The sequence below is a fragment of the Aquila chrysaetos genome, chromosome Z, assembly GCF_900496995.4.
Source record: "Aquila chrysaetos chrysaetos chromosome Z, bAquChr1.4, whole genome shotgun sequence".
NCBI classification, from domain to species: domain Eukaryota; kingdom Metazoa; phylum Chordata; class Aves; order Accipitriformes; family Accipitridae; genus Aquila; species Aquila chrysaetos.
The window spans coordinates 23,275,825-23,301,913 of NC_044030.1; the positions used below are offsets into that span (position 1 = coordinate 23,275,825).

Below are 26,089 nucleotides of genomic sequence, written 5' to 3' on the forward strand. Positions count from 1 at the left end.
GGAAGGGAACACTAGGACTGAGGCTTATTTTATCTCCACTATGGAAGTTTGGTGGAATATGTTTTTTATGAACTTTCTGTCTCAGTCCAGGACTTAGAAATAGTTCTTTCAAAAGTGTGTCCTAACAGAGGTTGACACCTTTTTGCTCTAGTAACATACAGTGTCTTATCAGTAGGTCTTTATTTAGAGTGGCACAGACTTTCAAATACATTGTCTGGCTCTGGAACCTTAGAACAAGAGAAAAAGACTACTTTTGCCCTTTTTCTGGGTCAAATCCAATTTTATTTTTTCCTCTTTGTTGCAGTGGACGTTTGAATTGCTGCTGATTAAATTGCCTTACAGTGATGTTAGAGCAACTAAGTTGGCAGGAAGGTATGCCGTTGTGTGGCTCAGTTAAGAGCAAATTCACGGTGGCATCTGTAGCTCTTTTACCTTCCAGTTGTTGAGACTGCAAGAGTGCTTTGCAGAGTGCTTTGAGATATGCTCAGTGACTGAAATTGAACTGTGTCCAGAGCATTAAGTTGAGATCACAAGGTAAGGATTCTTCCTTCAGAAGGAAACTGTTGGCTTGCTTTTAGTTTGTTCTCCAGTCTCAGCCCCCTCAGAAATTTCAACATCTGCATGGCTAGAAGAAAGAGTCCCAAATGCAGTCTTAGGTTCACTTGAGTAAACAGTTAAACATATGTTTCAGAGTCAGTTCTGTGATGCTAAGAGTTTGCTCTGTGAGTCCCAGGTTCTGCAGTGAGATTTCTTTCAACATGGAAATAGTGGGGCCTCTGGTGGGATTAGAGGAAGAGTAAAACAGTGATGGTGAAAGTCTGTTCCTAGGACAGCAAGCCTTATACCAAGCACAGAATGCTATCCTGTGATTGTTCCCAGGAGTGCAGGGAGAGTGGGAGGAGGGATGTGCGTATTGGGCTGATCAGGGTTCAGTTTGCAGGCACTGAGTGGTTGCTCCTTCTACCTGGGTAGTCCCTTCCAGCTTTGCAGCTTGTACTTCTGTAAGAGCTGTGCAACTCGTTTCAAGCTTGGCTTTTTTTTAATAATGGTTTTGTGTAAAATTCAGTCTGGGTCCATCTAATGGCAAATTCCACTTCTAAGAATTGGATGAGATGCCTGAGCGTAGCTGTATATGAAAGGTAGCCAGCAGTACCTTCTTGTGTAGGTTCTTTGAACAGACAGAGTGCTTTCATGTTACTTGAAAGTGGACTGAGAAAGATGGAGGGGTGGGGTTGGGAGGAGGAGGAACAAGCACCTTCTTATTGCAGAGTAAGAATATCCTTGTGAAGAATTAATGACAGCTTAATTAATGTTAGTTTTCTATGACTATCACTTTTTTTTAAAGAGCAGATTTATCTCAGCAGGGTTTTAAAAGTTTGTTTTTCAATACATATTCCAAGATATTCTGGCATGTGATTTAGCAGTGAGGTGCATTTCAGCTAAGTTAAATCATGAAGCGTTGCACAATTTTGAGCAGGTTAGGAAAAAAAAAAAAAATGACAGGTTACTTTTTAATGTTGCTGCTCTTTTCCAGCAATAACACATTTTAGACTTGGCCCTTGCTGTTGTAAATCTGATCCTTGTCACGAAGTCTCTTTTAAAATACCTGTTTATCGAGTTGAATTTCTAGAAAGAGGCTTTGAGGTTTTATGCTCTCTGGGGCTTAGATATCTGTGGCAGCTGAATGTGCTGCTTCTGCTGCATACTCAGCATTGCGGCTGAAATAGGCAAAAATGGTGCCTGCAAACAGAGACAATGTTAATTGCTCACTGCAATTAGGTAAATAGCTGCATCAGTGCATAACAGCAGGAGGGAGAGAGTTAATGAGGGGCTAATTCCGTCCTCAGAGGGACCACAGGGCAGATTGCAAACAGCTGCTGTACTGCAGGCTCTAGGCTGCACAAGGCGATGCTGTGGTGAGCCTGGCAGCTTTGGTGAAGAGAGGGAACAGAAGAATGGTACATAGGGAAGACAATAAACAATCCAGAAAAGAAAGGACATGGAAGAGTATCCTAGGCCTGGATCCCTGAGAGAGAAGAAATCGTAACAGACAGGAGGGAAGGAAGGGAGAGTTCAGGCTGGAAGTGCAGACTGGAGGCGGGGATGCAGCCACTTGCATGCCCTTGACCTCCCTGTGTGAATGTCAAGGCTTACAATTAAGTCAACATGGTATAGTGGAGGTGTAGCTTGGGTATTAAAACAGCACACTGTGTTAATGGCATGGTTAGCCAAGCTAGCTGGCTCTGTTAGAAAGTGGGGGAATGTTGCTCAGGATGGATGCTGGGTATATGTGGTGGTGATTCACCAGAACTGCATACTTCTGGTGGCATTTGTCGAAATATGAATGAAAATAGGAGTTTGGTTCACTAATGTCAGCAACACAAGTCAAGTTATCCACAGCTCTGTAGGATATGAATAATTCAGGTAATTGTCATCTCGAATACATACCATGATGTTGTCACCTGAAAGTTGGCTTCTTGCTCTTTCTACAGCTGTCATGTGCATAGTCATGTCTTGTGTTCCTACTTACATACCAGTAGTTGCTACCACTATTCACACACAAAACCTTGTAGCATATGCCTGTGTCCGCATTTTGAACTGATGCTTGCTTCTGTGCCTGAGGATACTCATTAAAGCTCCAGAAATGCTTTAGCTTAAGCCAGAGCCAACCCACTTCATAAAAAGGAAACTGCTAATGCCTTTCCCACTGCTTTTTCCTGAAGACAAACATTTTTTTCCTGCAGTTGATACAGTTAGCTGAGGAGCAGGGGGGGAAACCAACTTCAAACTTCTCAGCACAGAGAACCATGGAATATACCCCAGAGATACACTTGAGAACACAAAGATTGCTTATATACAGGCTAGATTGACCCAAATGTTAATATAGCAGAGGCCAGTGATGTAATATATGCATAGATTTAGGTTGCTGACAGCAAAAAATGGTTAGCATTGTCAGCTCTGTGGCCAAGCACTGTCCCACAGGGCTGTAATATGTCGAGCACTAGAACTGTAAAACCAGAGTGTTCCAAAGAAGGGCAAAAGGGGGGATCAAAACTGTAAGAGCACCTTCTGTTAAATAGATTAGGGCATGTCAGCCTCAGGTGATAAGGGATAAAAAGGAGTATATGTTTTGAGAGAGCATTATAAATTCATGAGTGATATGAAGAAGATCAAAAGGGACGAACGTTATTCTTGATGTGCAGAACATACAAAGCAATACCAGGGAAGCATTACAAATGTGTACCCAGTTCTTAATGCTTTTTCGTCGACTTCTGTGATTCACTACTCTCAGAGGAAGGATGCTGGACTGTCAGCCTGTGGTCTGGCCTGATACAGCACTTCTTAAGTATGCTTTTTGAACCAGGAAACTTGCTTTAAGGTGGGAAAAATACAATCCTGGCTTTTTTTCGCTGATGTTTCTTCAGTTAGATTGGCGTGGTTACTGTTTCATTATTAAAATTATATTAAAGATAATACTTTTTAATATGTGAAGATTATAGAGCCCATAGAAACCATTTTTGAGAATGTAAATTAAAAATATAATAATGCAACAATGTAACTTCACCTGAATTGTGAAGTATCATGTTAGATAAACAGTAAAGCCATGGAATATGAAAAAAGTAACTTTCACTTTCATTCTACCAAATTATGTGAGTAATATGCCACATGCTGTATAAAGTAACAAACAAGAGTGCTATATGAGTGAGGAACATGCTCTTTGAGGAATTAATGCAGAATAGCTTTGGCTTTGGTATCGGCAGGCATTTGGGCCTATGTAATATGCAGGGGTGAAAAATAAGCCATGTGTTAAATGGATTAATGCAGTGTTGATCCTCTTGTGTCAGGACAATTAACATGAGTAAAATCTTTGCCCTACTTTAAACAGATAAGGAAGGACTGTATTGTGTTCCTCTTAAGATTAATGTTCCTATATGGGCAGCAGAGAGCACAAGATTTATTTCCTGAACCTTATGTAGATGTATAGCTGTGCCAGTTACTGCTTGAAAGCTCTTTATGAGCCATGTTCACGGTGAGTCTTTTTTTGTGTATGTTAGTGAAAGTGGTCAAAAGAAGGATGCAGACATTTTGAAGTGTTAAATGGGCTGTGTGACATGTACAATGCCTTTAAATTATAAATTTTGTCTTGTCATGACCCCTGATTTTCTTTTATATATGTGCATACGTGGGTGTGCATTTGTATGATATAAACATAAAAAATGTATTTTATTAAATGCGTTAGAAGTAACTTCCTGTGCTGTGCTGACTTCCTTAGAGAATTAGTAATGTTTTTTGTGTTATTATTTGATGATTTAAAGCAAAGAAAATTACACTCAAGGAGAGAACGACAGTCTCATGGGATGTGCGCTTTCCATGGAACTGTGCTCTGGACTCATAAATATCAATGCAACTCCTGTTTATTTAATAGGATTGCATGGGTGAAATATGGGGTAGATTTTGGCATTCAGAGTCCAAGATAAGGAATGAACCTGCCTTGGCTTGGTAGAGGCAGGCACGTAATGGTGGAAATACTATGTAAATTAATCTCAAAATGTTAGAGCAATTGCTATTTTTAATTTTTTGTTTGACTGAAGCTTTCAGCTTTGCTAGTTATCAGCATCTGTAATTTCATTAAGTGCAGTTAAATTTTGAGTGCATGTATATACCAGTGAAGATTAATTTTTCCAGTAGACACTCTAAAACATTTAAATCTTAACTTTTATTCTTTTTCAGAGAAAATGCAGGGAAAAGGTCATATAAAATGAGTAGTCTGAACCAAAGTACATAGTAGTCTGGCTAGAAAATGGCTTTTCCATTTGCAGAAATTTTTGACATTTAGGAAAATTGTTAGGCACTTTTTCCTGATGAACAAGGGAATTTTTTAACGTCAATTGAAAAAGAAAATAGAGGCATCCTCACTTGAAGAAGAACTAAAGCTCATCTGTCAAGTCCCTGCATCTGAACTTATGATACAAAAGAGCAAAAATGAGCTCATTGTGTGAGGAGAGGTTATGAGAAACAGATTTAATCTTGTACTAGGATTTATGAGACACCTTTTCCCACCCATGAGTTGTGCAGACCGAGTTGTGAACTAGGCTGAAATTCTAACCGTTACATTCATGGATGACAGTTTGATTAGCTTCATGTTTGTAATTATTGGCTACTTGTACTCTTGAATTACTTTTGATGCTATCTTTACAAATTGCTATCACCAGTTGACTCAAATGTTCTAGTGTGGTTTTGTCATGCTACAGACACTTGATTCTCTGCAGGTTTTACAGCTACTTGCTTTTGTATTTGGAGAAGCCTGCTAAATAAATGGCTGAAAAAGTATGAAGCCACTTGAACAAAATGCTATGCCTGATGCTACGGACAAAGATACCATGTTAGATTATTAGTCCAGTGCACAACAAAAGAAAATAGTTCTCCTGAATGGAATAATATATGCAGGTGTTTCTGAAATACTAAAAAACCTGTCTACGTAAATCCCTATTCAGTAAACAGATTGAAGTGTGCCAGCTGTGCAGACTTACCTGTGCTAGTGCAATTGATAATAAATACTTATCAATGTTTATTTTGACCATTTCAGTTGTTTGTGCACTGGAGGTTCCATTGCTTAAAATATAAGCCATATGATGACTTGAAAAGAAAAATTCATTCATGCAATTGAATTTCTTTCAAAAAGTCTAGTTCACAAACGGTGTATCTCTGCGCTGTCTGCTTCCTTGTAAAGGTAGTTGACATCAGGAAGGAGTTTGAGGCATCGTGCAGAAATCTTGCTTAAGATTTTCTGATGGTTAGCACCAGATATGAACATGCAAATAACTGGTAACAGTTGGAGTATGACAAGGTGGTGGAGGGCATTTTCAGTTTCTCAGTCCTCAGACTCACTGCTTTGGTCTCGCAGGTAAAAAACTAGTGGTTTTCAGTAATGCAAATTTTTTTTTTTCATGTTTTTTGAGAAAGAGGTGGAGGTTTTAAGTGGAATTCTTCAATATGAGATTTATTTCAAATGAGTTATACCACAGAGAGCAAGAACTTACTTGGGTAGACCTATGGACTGTTTTTAGAAGGAAGGGAGTTTGTTGGGGTAGAATGTAGAAATTGTGCTCGAGATTTTTCTTTATTTAACACGCTTTCATCAAGATTTGAGCTTAATTGTTTATCTAAATATAAAAAACCAAATACTAGTTACTGTTGTACTAAAGCCCAGCTAAGCAGATGCTTTTTTAGCTTTTCTTGTTGCAAACAAACTCCTCTAACAGTGTTGTAGTAGCTCTCTTTTTGAACATTAAAGCTGATTCACCCCAGAGCCTTATCAGGGCTGCATTTTGCAACAGTGATTGTTTTCTATCCAATTTGTTAAAATTACAGTTTCGGTAATAACATCCAGTGCAGTGGGAAAGCTCAACCGGAGGTAATGCAAAGTCTCCCGCAGTTTGCCATCCATTTGCAAAGCTTTCAATAAAATCAGTCAGCTTTTCCCTGGTGTATTGATGAGGTAATAAGAAAGAGGAGGCAATGAAAGAGGCAGGACTTGAGAAGTCTGGAAGTGCCAAAATGCACTGGATGTTGCTTATGACTGAAATACCCAAAGATAACTTTTACAAAGGTTTATGGCATGTTGCAAGAGGGAAATTGTGGAAGCTTCCTGCAGGACCTGGAGATATATTACAGTAGCATAGGTAATTTTCGTGCCTAGGGATTTGTATTAAGGTTGAAGAAGTTAATTCCCCTTGGGGAAATTGCACACCCAGTTTTGAACTGGTTGGCTGGTAAAGGCTGCTAGGCAAAAGGAACGGAGATCTGCCTAAAACGGCAGGTATGACCTAGGGGAAAGTTGCTTGTGCTACGAATTGACCCGCAACAGTGAGACACTGACCGGGGACGGTAGCACGGACAGGTCTGAGATTTACAGCCAGGAGTGTAAAGGTGGGATGATACTTGGCCGACCATGCACAACTTGAGTGTTGTTCATAGTATGTTACCTTTCTAAAAACATTTTAAAAAACACTACTTTCTTGTAAGCTGGGAGGTCACTGGAGACCTCAACTTGTTCTCCGCCTGTTCTCCACTCACCCTGGAAAACATGTAAGTGGTGGGTGCAACTACGGGTGCAGGGATTTCTGGGACAAGCGGCCATCAGAAGCCCTATGGGGAGGGGCTGGCTGGTGGCCTGAGGTTAAAGAAGCAGGGAGGGGAATATGAAGGTCTTGGAGATGCAGCTAACCTTGGAACGATGAAGTAATTAAGAACTGAACTGAATGTATTTTGTTAAGCAAGCATGTGCTCATCCAGGGAATTTTTCTGCCACAACTGGGGGCTCTAAAATTGTTCAGCCGCTTTTAAAAATCATTTTAGAGCAGTAGTTTTGGAAGCTACGTAACGGACATTCTAATAAAGCACTTTAGGGCATGAGCTGACTAAGAAAAGCTGGGAAGATGTGTGCTTTCTATGAATTTCAAACAATTGGACAAGTACGTTTTAGGGGGTTTAGCTGATGGGTTTGTGTTTTGGGGTTTTTTTGGTTTGGTTTGGGTTTTTTTTTGTCGTTGCTGAAGCATCCGATTTTGGCTTATGGTGGACACAGAGTGCTGGCCGTGGTGAATCACTGATTTGACCTGGCAATACAAATTTTGTTTCTCTAAATTCATGATGATAGCAGATCATGTGGGTCATGCTGGAGACAAAGATCCTTGTATCACTGTAAGTACAGCTTTGTTGGTAGTCCACAGTCTTATCTTTGGAAATCAGAAATAATTTTCTGGTAGAGAAGTTTTAAAAAGAGCACAAGAACCATGGGATGCTTTTTAAAATTATTATTAAATTAGCATAATAAGTAGTATCTAATTTTTGAGTGGCTCTTGAATGGCGATCTCTGTTTTGAAAGATCTGGATTGTTCTCAGTCAGAAGAGACTGAAGTTGAAGGAGCAAGTTAAGGTGGTGTAAAGAATGGTGGGGCTGTTGGAAACCAAGTCGATGTGGATGAGCTTACACGTGGTCTGTGTCTTTGTTGTATCCAGCACTTGAATGTGGGTCACCTTAATGCTAAATGCAGAGAATTGAGTGAGGCGCATTCTTGGGATTAGTTTTCCACTCCTTTTTTTCCTGAGGGGAGAATGATATGCCCATCACCTCTGCAGCAGTTGTTGCAAACTGGAAAGGAAAAGGGAAAAGTGGTTTTGCATCCTGAGATTTACAAGGGATAAGGACATGCACTAAACCTCACTGGTTTTCTCCCTTCTTGGTTCATTTTCTTCAGTTGTGTTGGGCAGAAGCAGTGATAGAAAAAAAGCAGGTCTGTTTCCTCTTTCCATCAATTCAGTGATAAAAAAAGAGGCAATTTGCCTTACTTAAATTATATTGAGAGTAATTGTAAGGAGGGTAGGAATGCTAAGTCAGTTCACTGAAGTGGGATCAAATTCTGATTAGTACAGGCATACCAAGCCCTCCCTAGCTCATAATGGTTTATTAATATCATTTTTTTTATTTTTACTTCAAGAAAAGCTGTGGTTGCAAACAAAGTGTTGAGACTGAGTTGAAATGAAGACAGTATTTTGTCCTAACCACGGTCTCCCCACCACCGCATTTCCATCCCCTGCATTACTGTTGCTTTTCTCCGTCACTGGGAGTGTAAGTGGCAACAGGTTCCTCCTTTGGAGGGCAAAAGGAAGGCTGAGCCTTCATACATGGTGCAAAAGCCAGGTAAGAGGCTATCAGTGTGGATGTGTGGGCTGCCCTGCAATGGGACAGTTAAGTTTCTTAAGAATCCCGAAAGAGTAAACTTTGTGAAGTGCAGCTGTTCTGCGCAATCTCCAGATTCAGAGGTTCATCTCTTTTGGTTACTTTTAGGTCTTGTTTTTAGGCTTTTCTTCTCATGTCACCTACAATTTTCTTTTCCATGAAGGTGTAAAAAACTGTTGTAATAGAAGTAGAGCTGTTAGTCTAGCCCTCAGGCACACTCCAAAGTACAAATTAGCACCGTGCTCCATTCATCAAGTGTGAACTGTGTCAGGTTAATTTTTCAAAGGAAGATCTTTTCCATGATTACATACTTTTAAAAAAAAAAAAAAACCAAACCAAACAAAAATATGTTCTAAAACTGATCCTACTCACTGGAATAACATTAGATTACCTGTTCCATGACATTTTTTGAACAATCTTGTAGTATATTTTCTTTATCAAATACTTTTTACTGTGATTAAGGTGGAAATTTTTTGTTTTGTTTAAAGAAATGGTTTGAAATATTCACAAGTGCCTGCAAATATTAATTTCCAGTTAAAAAAAAAAACCTCTTGGTTGAAATTGCTTATAAGTAATGCAAACAGATTGAATACATCTTCTGCAGATTTTTCAAATTAAAACAAAGTATGTCTTACAAACACTTGGTCTTTGTTTTTCTAGAATTTGGATGGCTCCATCCTGGCTTGTGTTGGCACGTTATTTGTTTAGTATTGCACAAGAATATGAAGTATCTGTCTAATGTCTAATATGACAATAATTGCTTCCGCAGCATAGTCACAAAATGTCCATTTTGTACGTCACTCCAAAAATTTGTAGGCTTTTTATTAGCACAGTTGTTTCAAACATACAGTTTCCGGGCATGTTTGTAGGCACATCCAACAATTCACTGGTACCGCTTTTTTAGATATTTTGACTTTGCCTTAGGTAATTACTTAAAGGGATGATGACAGTGGTATTTCAGGGCTATGCTCTAGAGATCATACAACTGAAATTGTCTAGGTAATATTGAGCTGTCCTGTCACTGCTTCTGGGATATGGTTGTTCTTTTAAGTCTTTCCACTCCATCTTGTCAGTACATCCATAGAAATTTACTTTGATTACATTTATTTCATCACTTGGACCATAAAAATGCACCGTTCATGAAGCATGTCCAGGAAAAGGTGGCATGAAAATTGTGTAGGACTGAGAAGAAAAATGGTTGAGAGCAGCTACATATTTATATAACGATCACTTTAAGTAAGCATATGATTTGCAAGTAGTACTGATCTGTGCTCTTGATAAAATGTAAAATTGCCAACGCCTTTCCGTTTTTATGTACAGCAAATGTCTGTAACACAAGTTTTGTATCTTTAACTTCTGTCTTAGGAGATTTTTTTAAGCTTTGCCTAGATTTGCCTTTGTTTTGAAAATTTTAAGATGTTTCCTGGTCATGTGAACTGATGCCATAATGTCTTACATATTTTTTGTTCTGTGTAAGTTTTTCCTCTTGTACCTTTATTACCCATCTTAAGTATATCTGCTGTGTATTAGCGTGACAGGTTCTCATTCACCTCGGCAGATGAGTGCCAGCCTTGTCTAAGCTTTTCCTGGGCAAACCCTGACACTGTTCTCTACTGCCATTAATCAAAATTAGCAATGCACAGCACCATCACAGCCCTGAGATTCCTGAAGTCAAAATCCGGGCAAGGTTTTATTGTTCTGTGTCTTAAAATGTGTTTTTCATTATGAACTTCGATTACCAACCTTCTTGCTTCCTTGACAGCAATTGCAGGTTTTAGTCATATTTCCCTCTTGCCCTTGAAGGAGAAGGGTGTCAGAAAATACCATGTATAGGCATTGGTTGTTGTTTTGCCCTTTCTGCAGTTTTAGCTGGGACTCTGACTATTTTCCATGCTATCCTCTGTACCTCCCATCTTTCATCTTACGAAGCAGCTTGGGTTTTCAAATCCATTGTGGTGTCCTGTGTCACTTGATAACAAAAAAAATGGGGAGGTTTTCAGAGGTGAGGCAGTGTTCTGAATATTTGATCAGGTGTTTTTGTGTATACTGCCTGTCATTAAAATAAGAGTAGCAATACACAGAAAATGTCTGTGCTGTGCGGGCTATTTGCACTAAACCATGCGAAATGCAAATGGGAAAAAAAAGAGAGGAGAGGATGTCGGAGCCCTGTACTCTTTGACCAGGTTCTTTTAGATATTCCACACGTGCGGGATGTCATGTTTAACATCAGATTTACTTATTTGAAGATAGTTGATGTTACATGGGATTTCTGATTTAGCAGAGTGATACAAAAGACACTGAAAACACAATACAAATGTGAGTTACACGTAGGAGAATGTAGCATTGCAATACCCGGTTCAGTCATGATGCCAATGTGATTCCCATTACTGGTGTCTGTAATACGCTCACTGTCACAGTGCTGGGTGTCCCTAGTCTCGCTAGGAAAGCATCCATGGGTTGAAGCCAGCTCAAGCCCATTGCTGCCTTTGAAATCCTTTTGCTAGTTTTCTGGGTTTTATACACTATGTTGAGCTGAGCTGCATACACACCTGCCCTTTGTTGGCCTGGCTGACGCAGGGAGACATTCACGCTCTTCTAATGAACATGGGGAGGAACGTTTCCACCACCAGCTGATACGCTCAGCTGTCGATAGCTCTTTGTCTGAAAAGAAGAGCACCCTCAAGTCCCCTTGGTGTTGAGATAGAGTTGGCTTCTTTGCAACAGCTGTGATCAGTAAAACCCTGCATTATTCCCTGAACTTCATGGGCACATCGCACTCACCCATATTCTCTGAGCCTTCTGTGAGAGATGGGAAGCGTTAATGTCTCAGACACCGTGGTGGGGCAAGTTCTGCTTGAGGACTAACTCAGCCTAGCAAGGAGCCGCAGGTGAGAAGAAGCCGATGAGCACCGGGCATCAGCAACAGGAGGGGGAGGCCGTGCCGGAGGGTGCGCAGCTCCCTGTTCCGAGAACGCCGCTTTGGGTAGGCTGAGCAGGGCAGCTCACCGTGCATGGCAAAAGAGCGCTTCTCCAGGGAGGGGGAGGTTGCTCCCCAGGCGACCCCCAAGCCCAAAGGCTCACAAACTGATCAGGACACCTAACTGGCCTGATGAGTTCGGGTGCCCGCCCTAAGGAGGGGAAAAGATGGTAAAAAGGACACAGACTGAAGCCCCACGTGCCCACGGCCGCAGGCTGACTAGACCAACGCTGGACCCAGGGCCGGTGAAATCTTTCTCTTCTCTCCCCCTCCCTTTTCCTTTTCCATAATCCCTACACCTCGTCCCTTTACACATAAACCGTTGACCAAGTCTGGGACTAGGAGCAGATCCAGCCGCCCCTGGGCTCCTCTCTGAGACGGAGTCGAGAAAGCAAGGGGGTCCGCTCTGAACCTCCTGACTCAACGGGAGGGCTCTCCTTATGGTCCTCCCTGAACTGATTCCCAGATAAGCAAGGCCTGTAGTATATGTTTGGTGATGCATGGTTAGCACACGTGACATCGCTTACTGACACGGTTTCATGGTTTGCGGTGAGCATACCAATTTTGGTGGTGACCATGCCAATTCTTGTTGTGAGCAAATAAAAATTGAATTTTGTGACTTCAAGGATCCCTGGTGTTGTTTCACCTTAATCCTGACCTGGGAATCAGCAAACCTGAGTCGTCGTCCTGAGAAACTGGGATGTGACACCTTCTTCCATGGTAGGGGTTTACCGGTCAGTCATAGAGGACACACATAGAACAAATAAATTGGTCTTTTGGTGTTTGGCTGCTTTGTATTGCTATGTGGGTTGGTATCTCCTTACGATGATCTTGATGCTTTTATGGCTCCCTTGTTATGTCAGAGGTTATGTTTCTGAAAATCTGTTCCCAAGCTGATGTGCAGCAGTGCTGTAGCTGAGGAAGGAAGGAAATGAGGAAAAAGATAAGATTAGCTCTTTAATATCATAGAGAAGGATGTGCTTAGGTCCTTTTTGTGATTTCTCTGTTGAAAATAGCAAACATACACAGTGAGTACAACTGGTTGCAGCAATACGGTTTAATTAGTCTGGTTCCAGGCTGAGGGAAAGAAAAATGTGGATCGAACTTCCTGGTGAGTATCACAGTTCACATTGGCAGGGGAAAATGCTGACTATAAGAGTAATTGTACTGCTCTGGAGTGCTTTAACCTTAACCTGTCATTGTTTCAGCACCCTCCTTCATTGCCCTTTGTATCTTTCTCTTGTTTTGTTCAAGGCCTTAGAACGCTTCCAGCAGTATGTACTACCGACCTGTTGGTAGTCCCCCACTTCCTCAGCATTCAGTTGATATTACTATCCCATCCACTTCTGTATTCTTTTCCCCACAAAATTCCTGAGAAACCTCACTGCCAGCAAATAGTGTTTTTAATTGTACCCGCATAGAATATTTCACAAAGCCCAGCACCAAAAGCAGTGTTTAAAGCACGGTGCAAAACATACATCATTAAATCGTGTCTGCAGTGTTGTATGAGGTGTTTGTAGAAGCAGGTGTAATGGGGAAGAGACTGCAGTCATAAAGGAGGCTGGAAGAAAGGCCAGGAGGTTGCTTTTCCTAAGCTTGTGCTTAATTTTTTTCTTCAATTATTGTATTTTTCAAAACTTAGCTGTACAGTGGTTTGCATTTTAAAGATAGCACAGTTTGTTATTTTATATTAATAATAATAAATAATATAGTAATTGTTATTATATATTTAATGTATAAGAATCTGGCAGGATAGTATTGGGTATAAAATGTGGTGTATATGTGTTTCAGTAAACAACCTGCTGTTGTCCTTGCAGAAATATTCACAGAAATTGTAGCTTCTAAGTTAAGATAGGTGATGCATTTTTTATTAATACTATGCATCTGATTTCGTTTCTGAAGGAATTCTTATTTCCTTGGGTGATGGTAGAGCAGCAAGTTGGTTGGCTTGTCTGATCCCTTTTCAATCATGTGTTGACCTTGCCTGTCCTGTTGGACAGTTTGGGTGCATCAGCATCACGTAGTGGTTTTTTTTCCTGGTGGAATTCAACAGTAGCTGTATTGGATCAGTATAATGTTTATGAATAATGGAGGCTTTGTTAATGAACTGTTTTCTCTGCATGACGTAGTTCTCTGTGGGAGCTGTTGCTTAAAGGTTCAGACCAGTATGTTGTACAGAAATCTTTGTGGTGTCTGCGTTAATTTTTACAAACTTTTGACCGGTTTCACAATCATGTATCATTAAGAGGCAGCCCACCTTGAACTATAAATGTCTGTTATGAATGTTAGTGATAGTAGCTCTGCCTTGTCAATCACTGTTTGCTGAGGGGAGAAAAAAAGCAGTATGCCATATGGCTACCTCCATTCTCCTCTCTCTTTCTCAGTTGTCATATCCCGTAGTGATTCCATGCTGCAGAGTTACAGTTGTGACTGACCTGCTGCCTTCCGGTTGAGATTTTTAAACGGAATCTTTCCAACTTCAAGAGTTTGGATTATTAAATTTGAATTCTAAATGTGAGCTTTTTTTTCCCAGAGTCTCTTGTTGACTGTAGGTCTTTGCTCAGATGTTTCCTTCTTTGTGTTACAGCAGCATCCAAAGATCCATGTTCCAGTTCCCACTTTGCTGTGTGCTATACAAACACACTGGGAACCATGGTCTGTAGGAATGCTCACACCTTAGGGGAAGATGCAGCAATACTTTCTAACACCTTTATTAAGGAATTGGGAAGGAGAGCTTGGCTCTGCCAAGAATACACAGCTACACTAGTTGTGTTAACCTTATTATGTATGGCAGCAGTAGCTGGAGGCACCCCTTGCATATGACTTACTGCCGTGTGCACTGGGTACCTGCGTGAAACCAGAGCATCCCAAGCAGCCGCCCTCTGGGTATGATAACTTCCTGTTGTCTAGTCTGCCCTTTCAGTAACTGGTTTTTTTTTTTTTTTTCATTGCTTTATTAGTACTTGGAAACTGGACTGGTCCACTTTATGAAAGGAAAGGATAATTTTGGATAGTAGAAGATGCAACAAACTTCCCCTGTAATTAGTAAAGAAATCCTTTGGTTACTTGGAGAAGAGAGACCCTATATCGGGTACCCTTGTTTGGCAAGAGCTGCCAGGCTAGGCAGTAGTGTTGCTATAAAACTAGACAGACACAATTTGTGCTGTTTCTTACCCAGTTTGGGGTGTGCTAGCGGACATGAAGAGCTGAGCTGACTGCAGTGTGGGAAGAGGACAAAGACAAATCCATAGAAGATCCGCCTCGTTAGTTCCACTCTTCAGAGAACAAGTTGTTTTTCTTTGAGATTTTAGATTAACGGTGTCCTTTCATATTACAGCGCCATGTGTATGGACATTATTGGTCTGGTATTTAATTAAAACCACAGCTAGTGATTATTTGATTATCGTGTACGAAAGGGAATGATACTTACTTGACTATGTAGCATTGTTTTATTCAATTTAGAGAATTGCAGCCATTTTTTCCTGTATTATTTGAAAGCTGTGGTGAAGAATGCAATATCTGATGAACAAACTGGTGAGCTTCATTGCAACACTTCCCCTCTGTTAAGGGAATAAGGTGAAACAGTGGCCAGAAAACAGAAACAGATAAATTCACCAGCTTTCCTGAAAATTGGAAGTCAATTATGAACAGATTGGTATAATTAGGCTGGTTCTTGTTTCTCCACACTGTAAAACCAGTGCATAGTTTCCTGTGGTAGGAAGGAAGGCCTCTGCTGAAGGCCAAAAATACTTACAGATATTCAGGGTGTCTCTGGTTTATTAAGAGACTTCAGCGTACATTCTTGAAAGCAGCTGTGTAGCATAAGCCTGTAGCAGGCCTGAATTACTGTTTTTTCACTTGAAAAATGAGGCTGCCTTGAGAATCTTAAACCTGCTGCAACATAAAAATGTGTGCATGTATATTTGTACTGAAATGAATAGCTGCACGTGCGTAAGACGTTTGTGGAGCTGACATAATAAAAATGCTTTCAACTGAACTCACAAATGAGGATGTCCAGAGCTTCTAGCATAACTAGTTATGCTGCACTTAAAACTGCAGAATTCACATCTAAAAATCTTTATGAAATCATGTTTTCTGTCTTGAAGCCTTTTCTGTAACAGTGGGAATACTGTATGTGAAGGAGCTGTTGCCAAATGATCTAGTCTCTCTGCTGCCATACCTGTCATACAGCTACTTTCACACGTCAGTACCTGGAAACACCTATGGTTTTGCTGGCTTCCAGTACTGTAAAGGTAAAACTGATACCAAAATAGGATGTGTTAGCAGATTGACTGGAATTGGAACAAGAAAAATAACTTGAAAGTGACCTGCCGAATAAAATGTCAGCATGAAGGACTGAAACTGGCCGGAGGACTAGAAACAGGGTTTGTGTTTCAGTCTGAATCTTGGCCGCAGAGTGCTGTTTGCTGTGTTACTTGGTCCAGTGTGAAAGGTCACTTTTGTTTTCTCACCCAGCATAACTTGGGAGTTGTTTCTTTACTACTACAAAGAAAGACTTCAGTATTAGTGGCTAGTTTTCCTCCTGGCCTTTTCAGTTGTAGTTGTCAATACTAAGTGTTGAATTCTAGCTGATGCCTTCGGTGTAATGATGAATGGGATATTTAAGGACAGGAAGAGAGCGTGAATGGATTACAAGTACAGGATTCTTTTGGGAATTGTTCTTGATTTCTAAGTTGTGTAGCTAACGTAATTTAGATTATGTTAGTTATCCCAGTCTGCTATGTATTTCCCCATGCTACCAGAAATGTAGAACATGTCTTCCATCAGAAGGATCTACTGCAGAAAGAGAAACAGTTCAGGTTCTTCATGTTTGGCTTCAGTAGATGAGAATCACTGAAACTCACTGACATGGGACCAAGGAGAACAACAAGTACAGAGCAGTAGCTCAAAGTGGAGTAAGCTTTAGTTGCAAAATAAAACTAAATCCTATGCATGGATTTACTCCCTTCACAAGCCGATAACCTATATATGTCTGAAGGCATCAAAACATGATAAACCTTCTTTTATAATACAGATCTGAGTCAACATTGAATGTAAGGTTTTGTAATACCAGACTGGAGCTGCTTCCTATTAAACTAACGTTAGAACTAATCTACGTGTTTCCAACTGGACTATACTTCATTGTATTTATCCTTATAATGTGTTTTCTGGTGAAGGAATGTGTGTGCTGTCTAGAGAGGAGAATTCCATGTAAAAGTGTTTAGTAGCTTGTGGATTTCTTTCAGACTCTTCTTACAGTAAAGTTCCTGTTAACTACTGCAGAAATCCACAGATATCATAGGTGCTGTATAATACTATATCTTCTTTCAAATGCTACTGCTACATGGCTTGTGAGTTGGTTAATTTGTTTCTTTCCTTTTGTTTTCTAGCTTCATTTGGCAGCCCTGGCTTCATTAAAGGGAGACATAGTGGAGCTTAATAAACGTCTACAACAAACAGAAAGGGAGCGTGACCTACTGGAAAAGAAATTGGCAAAGGCACAGGTGAGCAGTAGTTCAAGATTCTGAAGATGGTCCTTGGTTTTCTGTTCTCCTTGTTCTTCAGAGAGGAATATGGTGCGTGGGGAGAGGATAAAATATCTGGACAATGTCACAAGTGAAAAGAATTTTAAGACTGCAAGAAATATAGATGCTGTGGATTTTAAGTTTTATGTGCTGATGACATTCTTCTAAAAAATACCAAGAAAGAATTAGTTTCGTTTTGAAGCCAGTATAAACAGCAACTGCTTAGAAATATTTTAGAATATAAAAATTGCAGCATACTCTCAGTCCATTAGGTAACTGATCGCAGAGCCTTTCACTCCTGGGTCAGATTCAAACACAGCACACGTTAACACTGATCAAAAGCCATTGCCAATTGGCAATGGTTTGGTGGTTTGTGAGAAATTATTTGTGATCTCAGTCTAGCTTCTAGTAAGCCAGTTTGTATGTACCTGTGGTGGAAAACACGGTCAGTGGAAAGCCAAGGGATTAAATAAGAATAAGGTCTGAACTCTAATGGTTTCACAGCTCTAAAAAAACCAAAAAATCTTCTCAGATCAAGATGTATGCAGAGAGGCAAATGCAAACAGGGAAAACTGACCTATTGTTCTTAATATTTCTCTCTTCTATAAACAAAACCTTTGTTTTCAGATACTGTCATTCTGGCCAATACCTTTTATAAGTACTTACATTTCAAAACTAATTCAAAATATATAATCATTTATACTTCTATAGAGACAGTCAAAGCATTTTGCCCTGTAAAGTATGGCATCTTATTTGTTGCCCAGAGAGGCTGTGGAATCTCCAGCCTTGGAAGTCCTCAGGCCACCTGGACCTGGTCTTGGGCAGCCTGCTCTAGGTGACCCTCCCTGAGTTGGGTAAGGGGTTGGATGAATGACCTCCAGAGGTCCCTGTCAGCCTCAGCCATTCTGTGATTTTGTAAATTTAGAGTCTTCAGTATTCAGTGCATTTTGGTAGGGTCTTGTAAGTGTGTGTTACTTAAACTCAAGCCAAATGTAGAAATGTTTAAGCAGTCTAGATTTTAAGGCTTTTCCTTCAGTCCTCCAACCATATTTTGGCCCTTGTCTGCATTCTCTGATGTTTTTTCAGCTAATTTTAAGGTTTTGGGGCTTGTAAGTGATACTCTTAATGCAGACCGTCAATGCAACATCCAGAAATAAAAACACTTTTATGTTTTTATTTCCTTCGATATGTGAGCCAGAGCCATGCTGGGAGTTAACATTGTTTATCAGCTATAATCCTGAGAGCCTTTTCTAATTTCTGCTGCACTCTGAGATAGAGTCCTCTTTCTGACATACAGTTCCATATGAGGCTGCATTTGACAATCATTAAACAGTCGGATGGATCCACTGTGTCCAAATGATGCACGTCATTCTGTGTGACTACACTGACTTTGTTATTACTTACAACTCTGCAGGGTCTTGTGCTAACCACAGGTTTTTGTTAGTGTTTTAGTTTTATTTCCAGATCTTTGTTTAAAAATACATGTATCATCTCTCAGCCAATGAAGAGTGCCTTGTAGGTGCTCCCATATAGTAATGAATCCCTATTGATGGTGACTGGGATTAAGGATCAATCCTTAATCCCAATTAACATGTGCTCTGTCAGCACAAGATTGTTGGTGTTTTCTTGGGTGGGTTATCAATTACGCGTGTGTACGTAGTGCTCAGTTTGTAATGCTGAGGGTTTTTACGTGATCTTGGGCTGTGTACCTGTGAACACAAACGTAGTGATGACAGCTACCCGAACTGTGCATAACATAAAATCACAATATCTGAAAGCTAGCATGCTAGCTAGCTTTCAGATTAAAAAATTCCTTTTGAATGAACAATTTCTATGAAGTTTTAATGTTTTGGCTCTTTTCAAGTTTTGGTTTTTTTTTTTAAAAGCCCTCAAGTGGATAGAAAATTTTTGGGGTGTGTACTAAATAAAATACAACCTTCCTTAAGGAATAAGCCATTAAACAAGCACAACTCATATATTCAGTGTGTTGGCTGTGTTTGAGTACTAGACAGGCTCTGGTGAAACCACTTTATCTTTTCTTCTTTTTCTAACTGCGTCATTTCCAAGTAGATGCTCCACTTAACATAATTTTTTGAACTTTTTCTCCCACTCCACAGAGATTCATCCAAATTAATATCATGTATCATATCATCTAATTGTTTCCTCTACAACCTCTTTCTGATGCATTTCTTCCTCACTAATGCGAATCAGAGGTTCAGAAGGCATAAATTAAATGAGAGGTGTTTGAGGTTCTGCATGACCATATTTGGATGTTAGTGGGTCAGTATTAAATCTCTATTCTGCATCTGGACTATACTTACAAAGGCAGTGCATGTTTCATTTCAGCTGGCATGGTAAATGCTCTCTGGAACAAACAGCTCTTAAAACACATTTTTGGTATTACCTTTCCCATCATTTCTTTAGGCACGTGAGACACTTTGGAAGAAAGGATTAGTGTTGTGCAGAGCGGAGGTGATTTGGGGAACCGCAATTCAAGTAATAGGTGACAAATGGTGAAGAAAGATAGTTGGATATCCTGTGCTTAAAATTTTGTGAAAGGATGTAATTGGTTACTGGTTGTTGTATCATGCTCATTTCCAAAACTGCAGTCTGTGGAGACCTGTTACAGCATTTGCCTACACCCTTTTATTATGTCAGTAAGACAGCAGGTCTCCTTGTCTCTATGTTAGTATCGGTGTACAATTTGGCAATGGAGTGATCTCTTGAATGAAATTTACTGTGAAGTACTGGTCAACCACAACTAATGTCTTCTTCCAAAAATGTTTCTGTAGTTGTGAGAAGAAAAGTAGTGCTTTCTAGTAGTTCTGTCTGGCACGGTATCCTGGCTTTGAGAACGATAAATAGTGGATGTCTGAAGGGAGAGCATAAGAAACTCATATGGAGAGTTGTGCTCCTTGATAGCCCCCTCCTTTCCACAAACATCTGTGAGCAGGAGGCTGCATCACATTTAATAGTCCTCCATGGTCCTATCCTCCATGGATTTATATAATCTTCTTCCTAAGCCATCCACATTCTTCGCATCTCTTACATCCTGTGACACTGAGTTCTGCAGATTTGTGATAGAACATGGGATTTAATAACATGCTGAACGTTTCAGCAAATACAACAAGAATAGACAATTCAGTTACTACATCTTTCTTATCATTTCATCTCCTTTCACAAGGTAGTCCTTGTAATTCTGGAATTTTACAATAGCTCTAAACACAGGGTAACAAAGACTGTGCTGCATTATTCTAGATCCTGTATGACACAGCAGTAAGTCCCATTACTGCAGTAATAATTCTTTACCATCCTCTCATTAATTCAGAATTTAGGGGGGCACAACAGAATTTCAGTATAAGAATAAAACTAACACTCTGTAGGCATATAAGAATATGTGAACTTTACAGGAAGGCTTCAGTTTCTCATTTAACAAAGTAACTCAAAATACAAATGTGTGGGGTTCGGATGTATGTTGAAGTTACCTGTTCTGTTGTGTGATGTCCTTATCTTGCATGGATTAGTCCTGTGTACTTGTATTCTTCTTCCACATCACATGTACACACAATATACAACCAAACAATTAATTCTGACCATGCATGTTTTCGTGATTGAGGATTTGGCACGATGGACTTGTGTTTATACTTAAAATTAGGTGAATGGATTGCCACTTTAAAATCTGCCACTCCCCTTAAATTAAAATACTGTATTAGTTGAGCAAAGATTTTCAGCTTCTGTGAGCCTGTTAGACAGGTTTATCATTGTGGCTCATTCAGGTGATGACTTGTATTCTTGGTGAACAATGCCATTGCCAGTGTTTGTCTTTACAGGGCCTGAGGCACTGGGGGATCTCTTACCAAGCACTGCTGCTGGTGGTTCTTTCTTTGTCCTCTGACTAAACACTGCAAATTTAATATACAGGTTTCACTGGTAGTATGTACTGTGCTAGGAATTTGTGTACATTAATAGGCAGTAGAATCATGTGTTGAGACAATATCCTTGGGTTAAAATATTTTATCATCCTTCTCCCTCATACTCTTCTTGCTCTTGTGGTTGTTTCCCAGCATCAAGATGTCAGAAAAAGCTGTTTCCAGGCATTGTTAATTTATACTGTAATTGAAATAACCTTTTTAGTCTGTATCAAAAACCAGCTAAGGGTTGCTTACACTGAGAACTGTGCTGGAAACTTCTTCCCCATCCTCAACAATTGCTCATCTTTTGCATCCTCTCAGTGGATTACCCCTGTGTTTGCTTTCTCAGAGAATTAGAGCTCTTAATGGTTTTGATCAGAACTGAAGTGTGAGGCTGGAAGAGGGATGAGGAAAAGGGTGTAAGGTATTTATCTTAAAAAGTTTATGTGAGTGACATGCAAATAAATTGCAAGAGCTGAACGCGTACACCTTGGAAATAAATAGGAACTGGTGTCATATCATTGTTCAGAGACTCAAAGGACACAAACTAAAGAGGATGATGAACAGGTTCAGCGTCCCAGAAAAAAACTTTAGCAATGGTTACCAAAAAATGCATTTGTTTCTTTTCCCTTTTAAGCTTTGAGTTGAATGTGCCGTAATAAGGAGCAATCCTGTATAACCAGAAGAATTTTCCATTGCTGCATTTTGGGATTCATACTGAACTATGTTTCTATTGTTTAGATGCTTTTTCCTTTTTTAGTTGAGGCTTGTCATGGCTGACTAGAACGTATGAGACATAACTCTGTACCCACCTCCAAGGCACAGCAGTACATCTTAGCATCATGTCCTGTCTTTCACAAAGGTTTCCTTTCTGCCTTTTTCCAGTTACTTTTGCCCAAGATAATCCAAGAGCCCTTTTAAAGAACCAAATGTGAAGCTGTTGTCTTCTGTTGCCAGACTGCTTGTTGTTCGCAAAGTATGTCTGTCACTAGATGATGGTTATCCTGAAAAATGGTGACTGAGAAATGGCTGGAGAAAACAGAAAGCAAGACTGGTAATGTGGCTGAGGTCCATTAGCAAGAGTCCATATATCTTCACTCAAGATAAACAAATCCTGCTTTTCAGTGCACTGCTTAGAAAGACAAAAATTGTTGTGGTAGGGTTTTTATTTATTGTCTGAAAATAATTATTACACACTCCATCTGAAACATCTTTTGGTTTAAAAGAAAAAAAACAGTGCACGTAATTGATTGATCTGGATAATGCTTAGGTAGCATTTGTGGGTATCAATGTGTGTCGGAGGAAATTTACGCTTAGAAGGGCAGAATAAGCAACTCTCTATTGCACTTAAATCTGTTCTAAAGCTTTTGTTAAACGTTTTCTCTGTGTTAATGCTGCACTTGAGAGCCCTGGTAGTTCTTCAGCCAGATACAATGTTAAGATATGGAAACGTGAGAAATAAGTTGTGGAATGATCCTACAATAAAAATCATTATAATATACGTGTATAACCATGTCAATTGCCAACATGAAGTCTTAAAAGCCAGGTGAACATTATCAGTCTTCTAAAATGTGACCCTTTGCTCTCTCTTCAGTGTGAAGATACGATCTGTTTGTCTTAATGCAGGTGAAAATGCTTTTGACTCCAGCTGGAGTAAGAAACCATTTTGTTGTAGTCTGTGGAAGGGTGCTCTAATGTCTGGGCTACCTTTCAATGTGCATATTCCTGGAATTTAAAAATGTTGAAATAAATTTTATTTAAAATTTAAAATAAAAATGTTATTGAAACTCAACATAAATTCTAGTTTTCAGGCAGCCTTTTATGTAGATGATGTTCTTGAGCTGTGAATGTGAGTGGCCAAAAAGTATAAGGGTGAACTATGAAAATGCTGGCATACCCGGTGGTTTGGGTATAATTTTCATATTTATGATACAAAGGGTTGAGGGAGTTACCTCTGTATAGAGTGTTTACTTGATTTGAAAAAATAAGTTTCGATACAGTAATGTTGGAGGACCTCATCCAATACTATAAATTGTAGCCTTTAGAAATGCTGCTAGGACATTACAATGCAGGTCTTCAGTTAACGAGTGTGATTTTTATACTGTCAGTTGGCTTGTGACTTTTCTTTTATTGACAGCGTAGTTAGAAGAGACTGAATTGTTATCTTGAACCATTTGCCTCAAAGATTGTTAGGTGTGAGGGACTGGGCTGTCATCCTAAGGAACTGTGAACTGCTCATCTTGAGCCCTTTGTCTCTAAGATGGCCGGTTTAAGCAGGACACCCCTCTGTCCATAAGGACGATTACCAGGCCATTGAGGGGTCCAGGGGAGGAAACGGGCTGGAGCTGATCTGGTGTCAATCATGCGAAGGTCATGCGATAGACGAAACCTGCAGCGCATGACATCATCGAAATATGCCCTATAAAAACCCGTAGAGACAAGCTGTGGCGGCCTTTTTAACCACCAAAGAATTGAAGATTGAGGACCAATGGGACGCCGCTGGATCCATGGTGGTGACTAACCTAGCAATCCTATCCCGACAGCTTGCTTAATTTCTACCTTTTCTTCCATTCTATCCTATCGCCACCATTTTCCACTTTTGATACTTTTGATAATAAAAGCTTTTTGACTATATGGCATTTGACCTTGTTAGTGTCTTAATCTCGCTCTTGGCATCATATCGAAACCTTCCCCGACATTGGATCGGGACAGTAGTACATACCATTCTGTGTTTGCAAGGAGGCTTGACTGTTTTCCTGCAGGGGGCCAGAAGCAAAAAGTTAGGAGTCTTGCTCTTTCCAGCCACTACCAAGCATAACTTCAATCAGCATGCACTGTTGCATTGTAATTGCAGTAGACTGTAATTGTTTGCTGTAATTGAAGTAGAGTGTTTGCTGGCATGAGGAGTAAGCCAGAGAGGCTGGATTTAAAATTCTATTGGAAAGAAAAAGGAGGATGTCATGATGGGTATAAAAAACAAGCAGCCATGTAGCCTTTTAATTGTTCAAATAATAAGCATTTTATTGTAGAGGATTAAAATAATAAAAAATATGCTATGTTATCTTTAAAGGCTAATAAAAACAAATACTCATACTAGAGAAGAAGTCATATCCTCAAAGTGTGGTTACTTTTCTTTATAATAATGTGGTTTCTGCCTTAGGACTTGTTCTAATTCAGGCCACGTTGGGAAGATCCTTGAAGATTCATGATGCATCATTAAGTTCATGGATTCAAAGATGAGACATTGATAGCTATTTTGAGTTGCAAGTGGCATTTTTTTGTTCAAGCAAGAAGGGCAACTTCTGCCCTTTAGAAAAAAATAGTAATAAAAGTACATTGCATAGTCTTTCAGTTCCTAAAATCTTGCAATTGCATACCTTACCTTTGTGTACCTGTCAATATTTTGTGTCTGTCCTTCTCTCTTGCTAGGGCAGTATTGGTTTGATGAGTAAGAAAACCATTAACAGTGTGCACTTCTGCCTTGTATCTGATCTCTATGCAGTTATTCATAAGACCCTTTCTGTTCCTTGCTTCTCTGCTTCAGTGTGAACAATCCCACCTAATGAGAGAGCATGAAGACGTGCAGGAGCGAACAACACTACGCTATGAGGAACGAATCACAGAGCTGCACAGTATCATTGCCGAATTAAATAAGAAAATTGATCGACTACAGGGAACAACAATAAGGTACAGCAACTTCCTCGATATTCTGGGCCAATGTAAGAATGGTGCAAAACACGGTGTGAATTATACTTTAAATATAATTTGATGATGACTTTAAGGTAGTTAGGCTTGTTATGATTGGTATTGTGTGGCTGCCCATAGTCAAGGTATGTGTTCTGCAGAGTATCGTCCCGAGGCTCAGAAGCGGTACATTCTCTATTGCAAAATCACACTTCGCAAAGCTTAATGAGCACTGTGAAGAACTGCACTGTGCCATCTAAATATTCCTTGAGCGTAACATACATGCCAAGGTACCAGATAAGTGATAGTAATGGTGGATAAAGGAAGATGTAGCCATCCAGCCTGCACCTCTGCTTTTAACTTTATTTTGTGGCATCCTATAGATGACCTAAGCCAAGTCGCTTGCGGAGAGAAATATGGCTCAAATGGATTTCAGTAGGTCTTCCATCTACTTGTACTGGTATTTGTGACAAAACGCAATGGTACAAATCAGGCTGTTGCCTGTCTTTGGAGCAGCAAAGCTTGGGGAATTACATTAGTTCATTACTTGTTACTGTCTTAAAATAAACTTTACATTTGACTGCAGGAAAACACTTTATTTTTCCTCACTTGCTCTTACCCATTCTCAACCTAGAGTAAGTTGGACTAGAATGAGGAGGAGCTCTTAAAAGTTTAGCTTATGAGGATGCAACTAAACTACTAGAATCTGTAGATTTTGTAGAGGACATCAAATTAGATTTCACGCTTTCATAGGTAGTGTTGACACGGTGCTCTGCCCATGTAGCAAATTTTCAGTTTTCCTTGCCTATTAGCTGCAAGGTTTTTTGATAACTGTTTCATTTGTTCTCCCTTGTAAATGTTTCTCCTAGCACCAGGCAATGTTGTTACAACTACTTACTTAACGTTTCATGAAAATATTTATATACAAAAAGAAAAAGGTTTGGTGTACGGTAAATAAGAGAAAGTGTCATCACACATACATACCACTATAAAAGCAGTGATAGAACCACATTATGTTGATGTTATTTAAGAAGAGAAATATTTCCATCTCTGAGATGATCATAACTAGTTATGATCATGGTGAGATTTTTCAGGTAAGTATTTTCTAAACTGGTAGTACTTACCTGAAAAAATCCCTGGGACTGCCATGTTCACTCATGCTTGATACCTCTGCAGACAAACTTCCCATTAGTCTTGTTTCAAGTCACCTTTCTTTACAGCATGATACTGGCAGCCCATCCCGCCCTCC

At 39.8% G+C, this 26,089-nt stretch overlaps 1 protein-coding gene across 4 annotated transcripts in view; it reads left to right on the plus strand.

Annotated features, from left to right (window-relative positions):
- MCC (MCC regulator of WNT signaling pathway) overlaps positions 1-26,089 on the plus strand; it is a 224,389-nt gene that overhangs the window by 134,202 nt on the left and 64,098 nt on the right. For 3 of the 4 annotated variants that reach the window (XM_030005850.2, XM_030005851.2, XM_030005852.2), the window contains 2 exons: positions 17,111-17,224; positions 24,701-24,843. In XM_030005850.2, the coding sequence (XP_029861710.1) occupies positions 17,111-17,224; positions 24,701-24,843 (257 nt within the window). Of the gene's footprint in view, positions 1-15,928; positions 15,974-17,110; positions 17,225-24,700; positions 24,844-26,089 lie in introns of those variants that run through there. The other variant, XM_030005853.1, reaches the window with a different exon arrangement.